General features: G+C 44.6%; 2 protein-coding genes across 4 annotated transcripts in view; both read left to right on the top strand.

Moving 5' to 3' along the window:
• The window catches only part of LOC148021139 (uncharacterized), a 58,889-nt gene that overhangs the window by 23,216 nt on the left and 15,943 nt on the right, over window positions 1–19,730 (top strand). The gene's annotated exons all lie outside the window — the stretch shown is intronic.
• On the top strand, window positions 12,952–14,975 carry LOC148021140 (uncharacterized). Of its 2 annotated transcripts, XM_087698986.1 has the most exons (3): window positions 12,952–13,262; window positions 13,381–13,594; window positions 14,664–14,975. In XM_087698986.1, exons 2-3 carry the CDS (start codon window positions 13,418–13,420, stop codon window positions 14,850–14,852), a joined length of 366 nt encoding a protein of 121 aa, XP_087555112.1. In that variant the 5' UTR covers window positions 12,952–13,262; window positions 13,381–13,417; the 3' UTR covers window positions 14,853–14,975. The 2 variants fall into 2 exon arrangements, with proteins under 2 accessions (XP_087555112.1, XP_087555111.1); XM_087698985.1 differs by having other exon boundaries at window positions 12,952–13,594.

Genomic DNA, 19,730 nt, shown 5'->3' on the forward strand with positions numbered 1-19,730 from the left:
TTTTACATTTTCATGGCTGTAATTTTGTGAGTAATTTTCATTTTCAGCTTTAAGTACTCATTCTCTTTTATATTAAATCTCGAAAACAAGCGAATATCATAATTGTTAAGCATACTACGTTGTTCGGGGCGTTTACAACATTTGATTAATCCTTTAATCAAATGTCAATTAAACATAAGCAAAGCATCAAATTTTCACGTTCTCGTGACACCATCAATATGTACAATCTGAAAATGAAATAGAGAGAAAATTTACCCATCTCATATACTTCTCTAACAACTTTGTTTGTGTAAAAAAGTACCTTAAAGTTTGAATTGTAAAATCAAACCCCAACAAATAATGTTTTTACCTAGACAATGCATGAATTACAGCCAAGAGCTCTTTCTCATAGACTTGGAAGCTCTTCTTTGCATTGTGGAGATTTCGGTTCTCATAAGCCATAACTTAGCCATCTTGAATAAGAACGGTCCCAATGTTATTATCACATGCATTACATTAAACAATGACATGATTGTCTACTCAAAGAATGATGTAGAGTATATAAAGCACTTGGACATTGTGTTCAATGAACTCCGTAAGCATAGACTGGTTATCAATGATACGGAAAGTAAATTCTTTTTGCATGAAATCCACTTTTTGTGGCATATTGTATTGGTTGATGGTATTCGCATGGACCCTGCAAGGGTTAAGGCATTTCGATCATGGCCACCTTTGAAAAATGTGCCTGAGATCTGTAGCTTCTTGGGTTTATGTTCTTACTAAAGAAAGTATGGCATCTTCATTGCATGCTTCGTAGAAGGATTGGCTATTTAGATGAACGGTAGTGGAAATTTCAGCGTTTGAAAAATTGAAGGAAAAGAGGACTTCAAATCTTGTGCTTGTGTTGCTCGATCTAAGGAAGTTATTTAGGCAGCCCACAAACATATTTTTCCACTTGCTCATGAAGGGGTACAGGGTGATAAGAAGTGATAGGAAGCAATGCATCTGGGAGATCTATTAGTTTAGAAAATGATGGTTTGCTCTTTCTTACATGAGAAGAGACAAGAGAAGACTTCAAAGGTATTGTCAAGCAACTCGATTCAAACATTTGCTTGAATTGTACCCACGTTGATGGTGCTCTATCTTGCATCAAAGAATGGACTACTTGATGGCAGCTACCTTTTAGCCAAGAGTTCTTGTACATACCGCTGCTGTGAAATATGATCCCCCTTGGAGTCTGATAGATCTCATGACTTAGAAAGAAGCGAAGAAGTCCCATGTGCATCATCTCAAACTTCTCATGAAGTGCTATCTTCGTTTGCTCGACCATTTGAGTATGGTCACCTATCACAATCAAGTCGTCCACGTAAAGGATAAACAACACACGACCTCCACCTAAGGTGTGGACATACAACTAGGGGTTGGCTTTGGAACGCCGATACCCTAATTTCTCCTGGAGGAATGAGTCAATCTTCTCATTTCACGCACGGGGAGCTTGCTTAAGGCCATAGAGAGCCTTCCGCAACTTGTATACCTTACCATTAGAAGAACTGAAGCCTGGAGGTTGCTCAACATAGATCTCCTTCTTCAACTCTTCATTTAAGAAGGCAAACTTCACATCCAACTAATAAACTAGCCATCTCCTGTGGCTAGCCAAGGCAAGAACTATGCGAATAGTGGCCATCCAAGCTACTACGGTACTTGGACTTGAAGACCCATTTGACTCCAATGATCGTTTTATGAGGAGGCTTTGGCATGAGATACCAAGTGCCATTCCTCTCAATCGACTCTAGCTCCTGCTCCATCGCTTTTTGCCAATGATCATGCTGTAAAGCCTCCTTAAAGGACGTCGCGGGCCATCCTGCGGTTGCCACTCCTTAGGGACCTCCTCAATCTTGGCATCATGAAGAGTGTCATGAGCCCAACGAGGAGGAGGCCAAATCTCACCTCGTCGCTCTCCATTTGCTGAAGCTTCTGGGGATTCACCGTCACTGGAAAAAATGCCCCAAATAATGCAGGTCGGCTGCAATTAGTGCAGCTGACTGTTGGCCAACTGGTGCAGTCCGATTGCCTACCCCGTGGCACTTGCGATTGGCCGATTGCCAGCCATGTGGCGTCTGCAATTGCTTGCCATGTGGCATCTTGCTTGTTCGGGAGATGTCACTCTCTTACATTTCCACCCTCAACAAAATCTTTTGTTGCCCCTTTGGGTGTCAAGTCGTCATACACTGGTTGTTGCAAAAAGGGTGCATTTGCTGAATTTACTTCAAAACCAATACCAAACGGAGCATTCGCAATGACCAACACTCATTCCTTGAGCCCCATAAACATTTGGGGTGTAGATGCATTACCAAACATGCTACTTTGTGCCCTAGGCATCAAGACAATGCTGCCATACATAGGGTTTTGCACATTTCCAACCATACTTGAATACATTGGGCCTTGCACACCGAGCATTGGTTGTTGCAGACCATAGGGATTTGTGCCATACATTCCCATATGCGGTCCCTATCCAACCGTAGCATGAAAAATTGTCCTATTACCAAAGTATCTTGACTGCCCCATCATAGCATGCATGCCCCGCTATCCAAAATCTATTGGATTGGCACTTCTATGATGGCCTTGCATTTGCATTTCTTGCCCCGTAGGTACCGACTATTTTGCTTCATTGGCCTCTTTGGGCGTTTCAAGTGAAGGCATTGGCATTACCTTTGGTGCACCTTGTTGTCCCGAAGGTGTGGAAGATGACTTCTTCTTCTTACCCTTGCTGTCCTTCCTTGGAGCATTTAAAAATCGGGTGAAGTGAGGATCCTTTGCCAATTCAACAAAGAGATTTGCTGTTGTCTTCATCTGTGTCTTGAATTGATCATCAAATTCCTCTTCACTTTGGTGGTGATCAGCCTCTTTATGCCTTGAAGGCCCTATATCTTGCCCAACAGCAACATCTTCAGTTTGCTGTCCATGGTTTGAGCCTTGTTCAAGATTAAGCATTGCATTTCTTCTTCCCCATGTGAGTGTCCATACTGAGAGGCAGCATCACTACTTGATTCCATCTCATTGTATGAAGACCTAATGTTGTAATTTCTCAGTTGAGAGTAAAAATCAGCACTAGCACAAAGCTTTGGCTTGCAATCAATTGTCTTGGGCCCACCGAATCAAAGGATTGAGTGATATCTCTGCAATGGAACCATGAAACCAACATTTCTTCTTGGATAGGTTAGTAATTCCTTGATCAAGCACTTAATTACAACAATTAGCAAATAAACATAAATTAAAATGCACAATTTGCCATATCAATCTTGGACATTGGACACCTTGTTGGCCCCAAAACTGGTGTCTCTTTCAGTATTTCTTTGATTTCAATTGCCAATGGATATATTAAGCTAAGATTTCTTGATCTCTAAGGCTAATTAAAGCCCCTTGTTGGTCCAACAATCGGCATATCAATTGGGCCAGTTTCCCCTTGAATTTCACCTAGGACTTACTCTAATTGGACCCCAACTGGTCAAATGCTGCTCCAAATTTACAATGGATAGTTGGGCATTTGAAACCCCTGACAATTCATAAATTTCAGGTGCCTTATATTGATGGCCCAAGTCCCAAGTGACTGTCAAACCCTATTTTTTGCAAACATTTAGGGTTTGTAGCATAAATCCTCATGTTGTCCACTAAATCTTACTGAGATCTGCTCCAAATGGCTGAGAAATGCTGAGAATGGTTGAGTACAAGCTGGGTGGAGAAGGTGAGAAAATGCTAGAAGAGAGAGAAAATTTCAATTTTCATGCAGGAAAGTCTGAAATCTGATTGTTGCTTGTACCATGCGGCAATTAATGCCGTTGCCAATTGCTCAAGAGTCTCAAAACTGCAGTCGCCAGCCCCAATTTGTTGTCGTCAGCTCCTAGGAGAGCTAGAATTGTTGTTGCTTGCTACCAATTTGTCTTCTCCTACTCCTGACTGTCTTGGACGGTCCTCTAATGGCTGCAGATCAGACTAATAGCATCTCGTTTCTCTCTCTTGTAGTTTGAATGAACTGAACCCCTCTCTCTAGCCCCCAAAAACGTTTTCTCAAATTGTATGGGCATTTTTGCTAAGTAGTAGCCTTGTAATCCCATTTTCTAGCATTATTCCGCCATTTAAGAAACTTTTAGAATTAAGTAATTGTGAAAATTAATTTCAACCCTTTTGACCTTGCTCAAAATATTAAACTTGCCCATTTATAGCTAATTTGGCTAGGCCATTTGCAACTTGGAGTAGTCCTCAATCTCTGTTGACCCTTAGACTAGTAATAATTAATTAATTAATGCTAGTTCCAAGTGTCACCATTGACACTTATTGGCCAAACAACTCCTTGGGATCAAAACTGACACCAACTGACCATGAAAACCTAGTTGGCCATAACTTATCACAACTTTTGCCCTTGACACCCCATTGCATCCTTTGGGTCTTTGGCTTGCTACTATGAAATAACTGCCATGCGTATTACATGTGCCAAACAACCTTGCACATTTGATTAATAACCAATCAAATGCTATTAGCAAGATTAAAGTATTTCAAAATTTCAATGTCTTTTATATTAGCCTTTTGACTCGGGGGACCCGAGATACTCTTCTTTGGTAGGAGCTTTCATCGCTTGTCTTGGAGCATGATGAGTGTCTCAAAGAGGTGGGGACTAGTGGATCTGGCACCACAAAGGCTTTTACTATAGGTACTGGGGGCAAGAAGAAGGGAAAGCCATAGGCTAAGAAATAGGAGGATAAGAGAATGATTTCAAGGATGAGTAGCCCAAGTGTCCAAATTGTGGGAAGGGCACTCATCTTGAGGAGAATTGTTTGATAGAAGTACCCCCATATGAAGCCTAAGGAGGGGTCCAAGGATTCGAAGGTTACATCCGCTACCACTGAGTTTGTCTTCATACACTTGTTTGAGGTGGAGGATATAACTCTTGCTTCCTCTTTTGAGGATAAGCCTTGGCTCGTAGATGGTGGGATCTCTTTCCACATGACTTACCAAAAGGATTGCTTTAGGATATGTGATCTAGAGGAGGATCCGTCACCATTGGTGACAATTATTTAGTCCCCATGCGTGGAGTGGGGACCATTCCTTTGCTGCCCAATCGGCATTCTTCTTTGGCCAAAGTCCTCTATGTACCAAATTTGGGCTTTAACCTTCTATCTGTTTACGGCCTTACACAACTAGGTACCTGAGTCATCTTTACCTAGGGTGTAGTTATATTGGAGTATGCATCTTTAGGAGCTGCTCTTTAGACATGTATACAAGAGAGTGGACGCTACACACTTATAGCCCTTGTTGCACGATCTTTACATGAGCCTAGACTACTTTGGCATGCTCGTTTTGGGCATTTGAATCTTGATACTATTTGATGGGCTTTGAGAGGGAAGATGATTAAGGGACTTCTATGCCTAGCTGCTTGAGGAGCAACCAACATAGATAGTCTCATCCACATGTTACTACTTGGAGGGCTTTTACACTGCTTGAGTTGGTTCACAATGACCTTTGCAGACTTATAGACATGGCCACCCTTGGGAAGGTCCAATATCTTATGGTGATTATTGACGGCTTTTGTTATGTGTGGCCCTATTTCGTGGAGTACAAGAGCGAGGCATGCTCTTGCTTCTACAAGTGGAAGGTGTGGAGAAGCAAACCTTCTCAAAGTTCGCGGTGTGGCTATGCTAGAGCATAATGAAGGCTTTCCAAGTGTATTAGTGACTATTCATAGTGCTAGTGGTGTTATGGAATTATATTTATTGATTTATTGTGGATTGTGTGGCAAGCTTTGTTCTAACCTTTTTTGTGAGTTTTGCAGGGATTAAGGCATTTGGGTGGAATATTCCCATTTGAACACACCATTTGAAAACGGTGTGGTGGAGTGTGCCAATCAAACCATGCTTGAGATGGCCCAATTGATGTTGGAGCATGTAAGAGGAAGGATTGAAAGAAGTCAAATGTTGCAAATAAATACAAAAATTGTAGCAAAAGCAAGGAAAATCAGCCAGATGTCACTTGCTACCAGTGTGGATGCAAAGGGCTTAAAAAGCTTGATTGCAAGTATTTTAAAAGAAAACAAGAACGCAAAAGATAAATGCAAAAGGCAAAAATAATGAGAAAGATAGTAACTCTACCCCTAAAGAAACAGAGAAGGCAAATGTGGTATCTAGGGTTGTCATTGAAGAGATAGAAGAAAATGAAGATATTGCAAATTTGTTGGTGGCATCTTTAGAGCCACATGTTGTGACAATAGAACACATATATCACTAAAAAGGATGTGATAGATGCCTTATTGTCTGCTCATGATGGTTTATCACCATAATTGCCTCCGTACGTGGTACGGAACGGTCGGTACGGTATGATTTCGTACGTTAAAATTGGTCTCTTTCAACCACCTGGCCTTCGCGTCCTCGTTCCGCGTTTTTTGCGCCCCTGCGTCCCGCGTTTTGCGCTTTTCTTGCACTGTTGCGCTTTTTGGGGGGGTGGGAAGCCTTGGATACCTCACCCCACCCCCCTTTTCCAAATTCCAGCCATGCAAAACTTAAAAGGTGCTCCCCTTTGGATTTCTTCCAGGCTCCAGCTTGCAGCCCTCTCTTTGGATTCCTTCTCTCTTTAGACTTTGACTGTTACCATTCTCATCTTCCTCTTTCACGCACTCTATTGAAGCATTTGTCATTCTCAAATCTCATCTCCCTTCCCCTCTATGCCACACCCTATCAAAGCATTTGCCATTCTCATCTCCCATTTCCTCTCTCTCTCTCTTGCTCTTTCAACTTTACCCCACAACTTTACCCCAACCCTCGGGCCTCTCGAGTCTCCCTCCCTTTCAACTTTCAAGACTCAAGTTTCAAGAGTCGAGAGTTGAGACTCAAGTATTTCTCTCTCTCTCTCTCTCTCTCTCAAGCCTTTTTATTCAATATTGGCACCATGACTCGTGAGAAGCACGAGGCCTTCAATTTGCATGCGATCCATGTGGAGAGGGATACAAAGAAGTCCAACTCCCACCATTGGACATGCAAGTATTGCGGGAAGCACTATATAAGTAGTGCAACTCGGCTTCTCCAACATCTTTCCAAGACAGGGGGGCGAGTTGCTCCATGCAAGGAGATCCCTTAAAACATTGCGGAGGAGATTCTCGCCAAGATGAGAGTGTTAGAGATCATAGCCTGACTGGAGGGCAGGCAGCTGCACAGTCGGACTGCGCAGTCGGACTGCCCGACTGCCTGCAGCTCAGTCGGCTGCATTTAATGCAGCCGACTTATTCAGGCTGTGTCCTATTTTCTGGCGCCCCAGTTCGTGGCAGTTTTCGGCTATAAATACCCGACGTTTCCAACAGTCTGTCGACACTCTTCTCTGTTGCAGATTACAGACCGGTGCCGTGCAGATTTCTGTCTCTGTTCACAGATTTCAGACAGCAGACAGTGCAGACTGCAGCAGACTTCGAGGTGGACAGCAGGTCGCATCGTCGAGGTGGAGACACGCAGTCCAGCGCACTGCGCCCGTGTATATCTTTGTATTCAGTATTCTTTATACAGCAGATCTTCATTGTCCACTGTCTCTTTCTCTCCCTTCTCTCTCTGCGTTCTCTCTCTCTCAGTCCTACGCTTCCGCACCGCTGCACTCTGACATGGTATCAAAGCAGTGTTTGAGGGCTGACTGGGCGCAGAATCAATCTGAAGAGGAGTTTCCATCGCGACACAAATTTGCGCTTTTTTGCGTTTAAGGGCAGACAGGAGGGCTGCGCCTTGGAACAAGGCTGAAACGAGTGTGGGCGCATAGGAAAGGAGTACAGGTGGTGGATTTGCTGCTGTTTACTGCTGTCTGACGCGGAGGAAGTTTGAGTTTTCAACCTAAAAGTGCAGGTTTTACTTTTTCATCGCCTCCGGCGGGTGAAGAAGCTTCGGGACGCGGAAGAGCCTTAGCAGGCTGAGTTTTCCCAGTTAGAGGGGGCTGCTTTTGCGTTTGAGAAGGCATTGCAGGTGAAGATGTCTACAGAGATGGACTTGGAGTTCCAGGCGATTATGGACCGGAAGGTGCCTGTCTTACCGGCTCTTCCTACAGATCAGAAGCTCGACGGCGACAACTACCGCATTTGGCGCGTTATGATGTTGGCCATCCTGGAGTCCTATGATCTGGCAGAGTTGGTACAGGAGGATATTGACCGGCCTTCGGTAAGAGATGAGTCCAAACTCTCTTCCGATGCTCGTGCGGAGTTGGCCAGGGCCTAGTCTCATTGGGACAAACTGAATGCCAGGATTCGATCCTTTCTCTTTCTATCATGCACTACAGCCGTGATCGCTCACATCGAGCACTTGACGGTGGCTCGTGAGATATGGCTGGAGCTTGATCAAATGTACAATCGGATGACCCTGATGAAGAGGGTTTCTTTGGAGGTACAGATGCGGACCTTGTCCGTAAATAAGTCTTCTTCGCTAAGGGAACACATTAACAAGCTAAGGCAGCTACAGATGCAGGTTCAGAATGCGGGGAAGCCGATTTCCTCCGAAGACATGGCGATCACACTATTGTCCCAGTTGCCGCCACGATTCGGTACATTTTACTCTGCCCTTATTGCTTCGGGGCGAGAGTCTACTCTTCACTGGGAAGAGTTGGTTCCTATGGTCTTGGACCAAGAGGAACAGTTAAAGGGACAGAATGCTTCCAAGACGGAGGCGTTGACAGGTCAAGCCTCTTAGAAGAAGGGGAAGGACCAAAAGAAGAAGAAGGGGGATAACAAGTCCAAGAAGGACAAGGAGAAGGACAAGGACAAAGACTCCACATGTCATATTTGTGGAAAGACTGGCCATTGGAAGAAGGATTGCCCTGACAAAGACACGAAGGACACCAAGAAGAAGGATACCAAGGATTCTGGAGCGGTGGCTGCACCCTCATCAGCTGCATTTCTACATTTAGTTGTCATTGAGGACGCTTCATCGAATGCTTCTGATGCTGCGATGACGGCTCCCCAAGCTCGAGAGTGGATTGTTGATAGTGGTGCCTCACGGCACATGACTCCTTCATCAGATGGTGTTGCCCAGCTGCGACCTTCGCGTGGGCAGGTTCTCATTGGGGACAGCTCTTCAGTTTCTATTGTAGGTCGGGGTAAGATGCAGCTTATTCCGGATGGACGAGGTGGCACCCATACCTCAGAGGTTTTGCATGTACCAAGATTAGGGTACCATCTCCTTTCAGTCCATAAGATTTGCTCCCTTGGTCTTTTGGTGGAGTTTGACAGTTCTACTGTGCGAGTCCTTGATCGTGGATCGAGGAAGGTTCTCTCATCCGGATATGAGGAGAACGGCATTTACAAACTGAAGTCTTCCACTGCCCTCTCTACTCTTCTTCTTACCTCACAGTCACAGTCTGAGTTATGGCATGCTCGGTTTGGTCACCTGAACTATGACTACCTTTGGAGGGCGTCACGTGGACAGCTTGTTCGAGGGTTGCCGGATATAGTGGTGAGCCAGCAGCCATGTGTCTCCTGCATACGGGGGAAGCAGTATAGGGATGCCATTCCCCACACAGCTTCGCGGCGGTCTACTTCACCGATGGAGCTAGTATCTACGGATCTATGTGGCCCTATGAGGAATGAGTCCCTGCGTGGGAGCTCGTACTTCATGCTGATCGTGGATGACTATAGCAGGATGACATGGGCCTATTTTTTGGCACTAAAGTCAGAAGCTTTCTCGCACTTCAAGGATTGGCTTCTCTTTGAGGAGAACCGATCAGGCCGGAAGTTGAAGACCTTGCGATCCGACAAGGGAGGTGAATTTGTGTCTAATGAATTTGTTCGGTTTTGTGCAGATAGAGGAATTCACCAGGAGTTTGCCAATACCAATACTCCTCAAGAAAATGGTATTCTAGAACGGAAGAACCGCAGTGTGATCGAGATGGCGCGCACCATGATGGAGCACCGACAGACCCCTCAGGTTCTGTGGGCCGAGGCTGTGGCTACTGCAGTCCACATTCTTAATCGATCCCCTACTTCGGCTGTGGAAGGGATGACTCCATTTGAGGCTTATTTTGGGACGAAGCCAGATGTTTCTTACTTGCGAGTCTTTGGGTGTGATGCCTATGTTCACATTCCCAAGGCTCACCGTGATAAATTTGAAGCGGCTTCCCGAAAACAAGTATTTGTTGGCTACAGCTCCCAGTCCCAAGGCTACCGTCTGTATGATCCCGTCAAGCGGGATGTGTACACTAGCCGTGATGTGCGGTTTGTGGAGGTTCCGGCTTCTTCAACGGGTGAGGAGCATCCCGTTCTTGGAGATCCAGGGGAGAGTTGGGCTCCTTCTACAGTTCCACTGGAGCCCGTGCCTTTTGATTATGATTCTGTTTCTGACACAGAGTCTACTGTTCCACCGGACCCTTCTGAGGAGTTACCCCCGGTGGACATTCCAGAGTCTTCTGCTGATGGAGAACGACGAGGGGAGGTTCGGCCTCCTCCTCGCTGGGCCCGTGACACACTCCGTGATTCAGGGATCGAAGGGGTTCGTGAGGAGTGGGGACCGCAGGATGGTCCGCGGCGATCACGGAGGCACCAGGCGCATTCTTCGGAGCTTGTGTGCTCCAATTATTGTTTGATGTCCCGTGTTATGCAGGATCGAGAGCTCACCTTCGTGAAGGAGGCTTTACAGTCCGCCCCATGGAAGAAAGCTATGGAAGCTGAGTTGGAGGCTATTGAGAGGAATGGCACTTGGTCACTTGTGCCACGCCCCCCGAAGAAGAAGGTGATTGGGGTCAAGTGGGTCTTCAAGACGAAATATCTCAGTGATGGTACTTTGGATAAGCACAAGGCTCGCCTTGTTGCTAAGGGTTTTGCCCAGCGCCCAGGGATTGACTGTCATGACACCTTTGCCCCCACAGCTCGTATGGCAACCATTAGAGCTGTTCTTACTTTGGCTGGCCATAGGAGATGGCCTGTTTATCAGTTGGATGTGAAGTCGGCCTTCCTGAATGGTGATTTGAAGGAGGAGATCTACGTTGAGCAGCCTCCTGGCTTTGGTTTTTCAGATGGGAAAGTCTACAGGTTGAAGAAGGCCCTGTATGGCCTCAAGCAGGCCCCGCGAGCTTGGAACGAGAAGATTGATTCGTTCCTCCAGTCTCAGTTGGGATATCGGCGGTCCAAGGCCGATCCGCAGTTGTATGTTCACACTTCCGAGGATGGTTGTGTGCTGTTTGTATTATATGTTGATGATTTGATTGTCACAGGTGATGATGCACAGCAGGTCCAGGAGACAAAGTCAGCTTTACATCGGACGTTCGAGATGACGGATTTGGGGCTACTCCATTTCTTTTTAGGCCATGAGATTTATCAGTCTCAGAGGAGGATCTTTCTCTCTCAACAGAGATATGTACAGGAGCTCTTGGTGTCTTTTGAGATGGAAGATTGTCGGGCCCTCTCTACTCCTATGGATCCGAACTGGAAGGCCACTTCCCATTCAGCTTCTCCTTTGGCGGATGCGTCCCGCTATCGACAGTTGATAGGGTCCTTGATTTGGCTTCTCAACACCAGGGTTGATCTATGTTTTGCTGTTGGGCTCTTGGCAGGGTTCATGAGTGAACCTAAGACGGTGCATTGGCAGGCTGCTCAGAGGATACTTCGGTATTTGAGGGGGACGTCTGATTTGGGGATTCATTACCCCGCAGGGACAGATGGGTCAGATCTTGTACTTGCAGGTTGGAGCGACTCGGATTGGGCCGGTGACGTGGACTACAGGCGGTCTACAACAGGTTACTGCTTTACTTTGGGTGCAGGTGTTATTTCATGGAGTAGCAAGAAGCAGCCCACGGTAGCCCTTTCGTCTACTGAGGCGGAGTATCGGGCCGCGTCTTCCACCACATGCGAGGTTGTGTGGCTTCGGAGATTGTTGGAGGAGCTTGGGTGCCCCGAGACTCGTCCTACATTGCTGCGATGTGACAATGAGAGTTGCATTGCCTTGGCAAGGAACCCTGTTTTTCATGCTCGGACGAAGCACATTGAGATCCAGTACCACTTCATCCGAGAAAAGCTTCTGGATGAGACCATCACTGTGGAGTATTGCAAGACGGAGGACAATCTTGCGGATTTGTTTACGAAGGCGCTTCCTCAGGCTCTTCTTCGGCAACATTCCAGATCCCTCAGGCTTCTGCCCTGTCCAGGCTCTGAGAGGGGGTGTTAGAGATCATAGCCTGACTGGAGGGCAGGCAGCTGCACAGTCGGACTGCCATGTGGCAGTCCGACTGCCTGCAGCCCAGTCGGCTGCATTTAATGCAGCCGACTTATTCAGGCTGCGTCCTATTTTCTGGCGCCCCAGTTCGTGGCAGTTTTCGGCTATAAATATCCGACGTTTCCAGCAGTCTGTCGACACTCTTCTCTGTCGCAGATTACAGACCGGTGCCGTGCAGATTTCTGTCTCTGTTCACAGATTTCAGACAGCAGACAGTGCAGACTGCAGCAGACTTCGAGGTGGACAGCAGGTCGCATCGTCGAGGTGGAGACACGCTGTCCAGCGCACTGCGCCCGTGTATATCTTTGTATTCAGTATTCTTTATACAGCAGATCTTCATTGTCCACTGTCTCCTTCTCTCCCTTCTCTCTCTCTCAGTCCTACGCTTCCGCTCCGCTGCACTCTGACAGAGAGGGGGATCCACAAGAGGAGGAAGTGGCTTATCGGCACGAACTCCTATGCCTACTAACGAGGAAGCATCCAATGTGGGCGTATCTTCAACCGATGCGGAAGAGGCCTCTACCATTGGTGGTGGGGGCTTCACATCCACATCCGGCTTCGGTAAAAGACAAAGAATGGAGGCATCATGCGATGCCGGAGAGACAATCGTCTCTCTCTGAAGCTCCCTGTCATGTGTGTGGATCGGTTGCCTTTCTTAGAGAAAGGCAACGACTTGCAGACATTGAAATTGCACGCATGGTGATTGAGTGCAATCTTGCAATCAATGTCCTAAAGCAAGAGCAATGGAAGAAGATGGTAAAAGCCATTGCCAATGTGGGTCCATGTGAAGGATGGACCGGTGTCACATACAACGACATGAGGACGAGAAAGATTGATGAAGAGGAGAGGATTGATAGAGCCCTTGATCCTATTTGGGCCGCATGGATAAAATATGGTTGCTCCATTCTCACCGACAGATGGAGTGATCGTAAGAAACGGGGTATCATCAACATACTTGTCTCATGTCTACTCGGCACTTACTTTTTGCGGGCTGTAAATACTGGCAAGAGGGGGAGAAAAACGATGGGTGCATTCATCTATCGCCACATTCGATAAGCTATCATTGAGGTATACATTGCAATTTGCGTTTTAAATTTGTTTTACTTTCTTTCATTATGATAATATCATGATTCATAATTGAAATTTGATTTATACATAACTTGTAATTTGTAAATTATGGTTGTAGGTGGGCCCCTCAAATGTAGTACAAGTTGTTACCGACAATGCATCGAATTGTCGACGTATGGGCCGTTTGCTTTGAGGTCGAGTTCCCTACCATTGTGTGGACTTCGTGTGCAAGTCATTGTTTGGACTTGCTCACGGAGGACATTGGAAAGCTCAAGTGGGTGAAGAGGGTGGTCCGCAAAGCTACATCAATTGTTACATTCTTCATGGTAAAGGTAAAGGTGCTTGCGATGTATCGTGAGCATAGCACACTGGAGTTGAAGAAGCCTTTTTTAACTCGCTTTGCTTACATGTGGTTATTGCTGGAGCGCCTTTATGAGGTACGGTCTGCCTTGCGCAAGACACCGCCTTGCGCAAGACAGTGGTGTCCACTCTATGAAATGAGTGGGATGAGCATGAGATGGAGGAGGTCAAAGCCATGCAGCGCTGGTGCCTTAATGAGCAGTTTTGGCAAAAAGTCCATGCCGTTCTCATTGTCGTGACTCCCTTTTATAGGGTGTTACGTATGAGTGATTGCAAGGGGTCCACCATGGGCCTTCTCGTTCACTTCTTTAGAGCGGCATTGGTGGAGGCATGTGCTTATACAATGATCATAGAGACACAGTGTGCACATATTTTAGAGATAGCAGAGAGGAGATGGACGTGGATGCATAAGCCCATCCATGGTTTTGCCGCATTGGTACATCCAGTCTACAAGTCACTGGCGGTCAGGTTAATAGAGAGTTCTGTTCAGACTAACTTGCTTATTTGACTCGTGTGGTCCCTGTTGATGACCACAATGCAGTGCTAGAGGAGCTAGGATGCTATGCAGATCAGAGAGGGTATGAGGGCATGTGGCTTTGGCTTCTCCCACTTCTTGGAGAAGAGAGTAACTTGTGAAGCCTTTATTTTGGTGGCAAAACTTTGGATACGCACTGGAGATCTTTTAGCCCTTAACCAGGAAGCCTTGCCCAGGATTTCTCTTCGGGTGCATGTGAGAGAAATTGGAGTGCTTATTCTCTCATTCACACAAAGATTCGCAATCGGCTTAGCACACAACAGTTAGACAGTAAGAGCGGCTAGTCTATTGCCGCACTAACTTACGCATGATGAGGGCTATGATGAGCATGGGTAGTCCGAAGTAGGTAAACTTTAAACATTTAGCCATAACATTTAAAATTTGTTGTTTAAACTTTTAAACCTTGAACTTTGAAGTTTAAACTTTATACTTTACAATTTAGACTTTAGCATTTAGTATTTACAATGAATCATGATCAATCTTACGTGCATCACTGCATTGTGTAGGTGAATGTTGATACATTCAAGTTGACAGGCGACACTCTTCCGAGTGTACATAAGGAGGTGGACGAGGAGGAGATGATTTTTGCAGAGCTCTATAGAGAGCTTATAGCAATAGATACTCGTGATACTCGCAGTCAGCATGCTCGTGGGCGAGGAGTTCGAGTAGGTGGTAGTAGAGGTATGGTCATTTGACGCCCTCCATCATTGAGGAGGGGTGGTTGGAGTGGCTTGCAGACATATGTAAGGCGGGGCTCTAGCAGCTCACATCTTGTGCCTCATGATGATATCCCTCCCTTGCCTACACAGCCGTCACCTAGGGAGCCATCATTTGATGATGGTGGTAACCTCAACAGTGAGGATGAGTATGAGTCTGTCTCATCATCGGATGCCGAGGAGTCATCTTCAAACTCTTGATGAGCACTCAGATGGTTCTGATGATAATGATGATGATGATGATATTGATGCCTCATAATAGATTCATCATTCATATGACATAGCTCTCTCTTTTTTTGTGTATCAGATATACTAGGATGTAGTTGTATCATGTATCGCATGTTTTCCGTAGCCCATGCGACTGCGATGGTCACCTTCATATATTCATCTTATTCTGTAATGAAATGGCTATTTCCACTTTAAGCATGTATTCTATGATCTATCATTTAATGATTTATCGTTTTTGTTATTTAAAAAAGCATATTAAAATTTTTTCGTACTAATATCGTATTGTACCTTATAAAATCATAAGGTACCAATTAGTATCGTATTTTATCATACTGTATCGTACCTTTTGTACATGGCAACTATGTTTGTCACAATCGTGGATTGTTGGCAATGGTGCTTCGTTTCATGTAACTTTGTCTTTGGATTGTTTCTCTTCTTATGTAGCAGGTCACCTTGGGAAAGGTTACCCAGGGAATAACTATGCATGTGACATAGAGGGAGTTGGCACTATACACTTGGCTCTTGAAAACGACTAGGAATTGATACTTCATGATGTTAGGTATGTACTTGGCATCAACTACTTTCGGTGGTGGAATGTGGAAGGTGTAGAATTGTCACTAGAGGTAGGAATTTTTTTTTTGTATTATCTACATTGCAAGGCACTTACTGGAAAGTTTGTTGTAGTTGCAGATGTGTAGTCACACATGGAGCCATGGCACAAGTGTCTTGGACGCACGAGCCAAAAGGGCTTGTAGGCACTCTCTTCTTGGAAGAGTTGATTTGAAAGATTCAAAGCTTGACTTTTGTGATGACTGTATTTTGGGAAAACATGTAAAGAGTTCATACTCTCATTAAGTCTCTAGAAATGCATTTATTTTGAATTTAGTCCATTTTGATGTATGTAACATGCCAATGAAAACTCATAGTGGTTTCCGTTATTTCATGTCTAAGCAGAAAAGTGAGGCATTGGACGTTTTTAAAAGGCTTTATGTGTGGGTTAGTACTCAAAAGGGTTTAAAACTAAAATGCATAAGAACAAATAATGGAGAAGAGTATGTATCAAAAGAATTCAACTGTGATGTAAACGAGATTAAATAGGAGCTTACTGCCCCTTATAATCCATCATCTAATGGTGTGGCTGAGCAAATGAATCGCACTTTATGTGAGAAGATTCGGTGCATGTTGTCCATAGCTTATCTCCCGCAATCGTTTTGGGGGGAGGCACTTAAAACCATGGTGCATATTTGCAATTGATCTCCATGTCGTGTGCTCGATAGTGGCATCCTTGAAGAGGTTTGGTTTGACAAACTTGCTTCATATGACCACTTATGGGTCTTTGGCTGTGAATGTTATGTACATGTATTTGTTGATAGTAGAACCAAACTTGACATGAAATCCATCAGAGGTATCTTTATGGGTTATGGAGACGAAGGTGAAATGGGTTATAGAGTTTGGATTCCAAGCATAGAAAATGTAATATGCAACTGAGAGGTGGTATTTAATGAATCAAAGCTGTTGAAAAATGCCACATCTAGTGACTTAGACAAGAAGAAAGTGAAATTTTAGCATGATCAGCCACTTGAATAACCATCAGCCACACTGAAAATTCAGCCCAGTTTGATATTGGTTTTGATGATCAATGTGAGCTAGATGAAAATGGGCAGCAAAGGGATGTTGAAAATCAGCTTGGGCCGCATAATTAGCACGCTGAAAATTACAATAGCTTGAAAATGAATTATAGTAGCCTGAAAATGTAATTCAATAGCCAAATAATTAGGTTATTGACATTCCTTTGGTTGTAGACCCATTGCCCGAGAATACAGATCATTGGGTGAGAAGGTCTACACGTGTCAGAAGACCTGCACAGAGGTTTGATCCCTCTTTGGAGTGCATTTTACTCACAGATGAGGGTGAGCCTCTCACATACAAAGAGACACAATCTTGTGTAAAGAAAAGTGGGAGCTAGCTATGCAGGAAGAAATGGATTCTTTGTATTAGAATGATACTTGGGATTTGGTCCCATTGCCCAAAGATAGGAAAGCCATTCCTAACAAATGGGTCTATAAAATGAAGTGTGTAGATGGTAAACCCAAATACAAAGCTAGGCATGTGGCTAAGGGTTATACACAGAAAGAGGGGATTGACTCTCAGAAAGTGTTTTCACTTGTTGTCAAGATGACCACTCTTTGCGTATTGTTTGCCATTGTAGCATCTATGGATCTAGACCTTCATCAGATGGATGTTAGAACTGCATTCGTGCATGGTGATTTAGAAGAAGATGTGCACATGAAGCAGCTAGAAGGCTTTATTATGCTAGGAAAGGAGCATTTGGTGTGTAGGCTTAAGAGAAGCTTGTATGGTCTAAAGCAAGCTCCTAGATAGTGGTATAAGAAATTTGATGCCTTCATGCTCTCACATTGGTTCAAGAGAAGCAATGTAGATCACTGCTTATGTACAAAGAAGGCTAATGATAGAAGCCTTATTATTCTTGTGCTTTATGTGGATGATATGCTTATTGCTGGTAAGCATAAGAGTGAGGTTAATACATTGAAAAAACAGCTGAATTCAGCCTTCTCCATGAAGGATTTAAGTGTAGTTGAACACATTTGGGCATGTAAGTAACGAGAGATAGAGAGCAGTAGCTCTTATTTCTCTCACAAGAAAAATACATTAGCAAAGTATTTGACAAGTTTTCTATGGTTGATGCTAAGCCTCTTGGTGTATCGTTTGTTGAGCTAAAAATGCATTAGCTTCACTTAAACAGTTCCAAAACATGCTTAATTAATAAAGTAACCTTGTTTATTTAAAAAAAATGCGTTCCTAGAGAGTGTTTGTGTCCCATAAGTACAAACCCACTTGGGAGAGCCCAAACTTTCTATAAATAAGTATGTTGCCCTCCATTCAGTGATGACAAATCTCGTTTTTGCAGGTTTTAGGTGTTTTCAGCTTGCTACCCACACCCCTTTCATGGAGGACTGTTGTGCTAAGCATTACTCTTAGCCACTTAAACAACCCCAAAACATGCTTATTTCAGGCTTATTTTAGCCAAAACCCTTAAACGGGAAGCGGATCGAGAGAGTTAAGTGGGAGAGGATCTAGAACCCTAATTTTCTGTAAATTGGCAGCCAGCCCTCCACTCTTTCCCGAATCTCGGTTTTGAAGGTTTTAGGTGTTATTAGCTTGTTGTCCACACCTCGTTCGCGGAGGGCATCTCAGCCCTTGCTGTCCATCACTGTTCCCTACAGTTTGGTGCCTTTTTCCAGCTCTCCACACGTTGATTGCTGCTGTTTCTGCATGGCGACTGACTGTTGATTATCTGCACTGTTGTCGTACAGCTTGCCACGTCAGCAAACTGTTGCGTTTGCAGTCTCGAGCTGCCGCTCTGACAGTTTTCTCTCTCTTGCTGCAGTCGCTGCAGTCTTTCTCTCACTTGTCAGCTGTCGTCTGTAGTTTTCTTTCTTCTGTTGTAGTCGCTGCAGTCTTTCTCTCACCTGTCAGTTGTTGTCTGCAGTTCTCTCTCCTCATAGCTACGTTTTTAGTCTTTCTCTCTCCTGTAGGCTATCTTGCATGCGTTTTTAGTATTTCTCTCTTCTCATTGCTATCTGCATCAGATCCAGCTTCTCACAGCTGCGTTTGCTGGTGTTCGACATTCGGAAGCTGCCTTGCTGTGATTCGGGATTTGTTCGGAGTACGACACACTCTCCAGCTCATTACCCTTGCCCTGATCCTAGAGATACAGGAGTTCGAGGTACAATATTCATTCACTGCATAGTGTGTTTGTTGGATGAGCATCGTATTATTAGCAGTCATATCATTTCATTTGTTCACTATGTTCATTGTCTCTGAGTTACCCTAACCCTAACCCTAACAGTGTTCTTTTATCAGTCTATGCTTTGTCGTATGGTTTTTATTTATGCTTTTGTGTTAGGGTATTTTCTTTACAAGGATATCGCAGTCTTAGCTGTCCCTTGTTGTTATCTATAGTTTGGTGCTTGTTTCCAACCTTCCATCCGTAGTTTGCAGCTGTTTACAGCAGAACTACTGTTGTTGATCACTCTCCAACTATCGCTTGCTTAGTTTTTTCTCTCCTCCCTGCTGTTGTTGCTATTTTTCTCTCTTCTCTGCTTGTCGCATCAAATTTTCTCTCTCCTCGGCCTGTCGTAGATTTTCTCTCTCCATTGCTTGCGTTTGCTATTTTCTCTCTCCTGTAGTCTGCGTTTTTAGTATTTCTCTCTCCTCACCCGTCGTTTGCATCAGATCTAGCCTTTCTTGGCTGCATTTGTTAATGTTTGACATCCACCCGCTGCCTTGCTGCGATTCGGGATTCGTTCGGAGTACAACACACTCTCCAACTCAATACTCTTGCTTTGATCTTTGAGATACACGAGTTCGAGGTTCAGTATTCATTCACTGCATAGTGTGTTTACTGCATGAGCATTGTATATTCAGTAGTCATATCATTTCATTTATTCACGATGTTCATTGTCTTTGAGTCACCCTAACTCTAACTATGTTCTTTTATCAGCCTGTGCTTTGTCGTACGATTGTTATTTGTGTTTTTGTGTTAGGGTCTTTCTTTACACCGTTACCAACGTACACCAAGCTTAGCAAAGAAGATTTCCCAAAAGA

Source organism: Lygodium microphyllum, chromosome 18, assembly GCF_053477565.2.
Source record: "Lygodium microphyllum isolate KBCC chromosome 18, Lygodium_microphyllum_v1.1.10, whole genome shotgun sequence".
Lineage (NCBI taxonomy): Eukaryota > Viridiplantae > Streptophyta > Polypodiopsida > Schizaeales > Lygodiaceae > Lygodium > Lygodium microphyllum.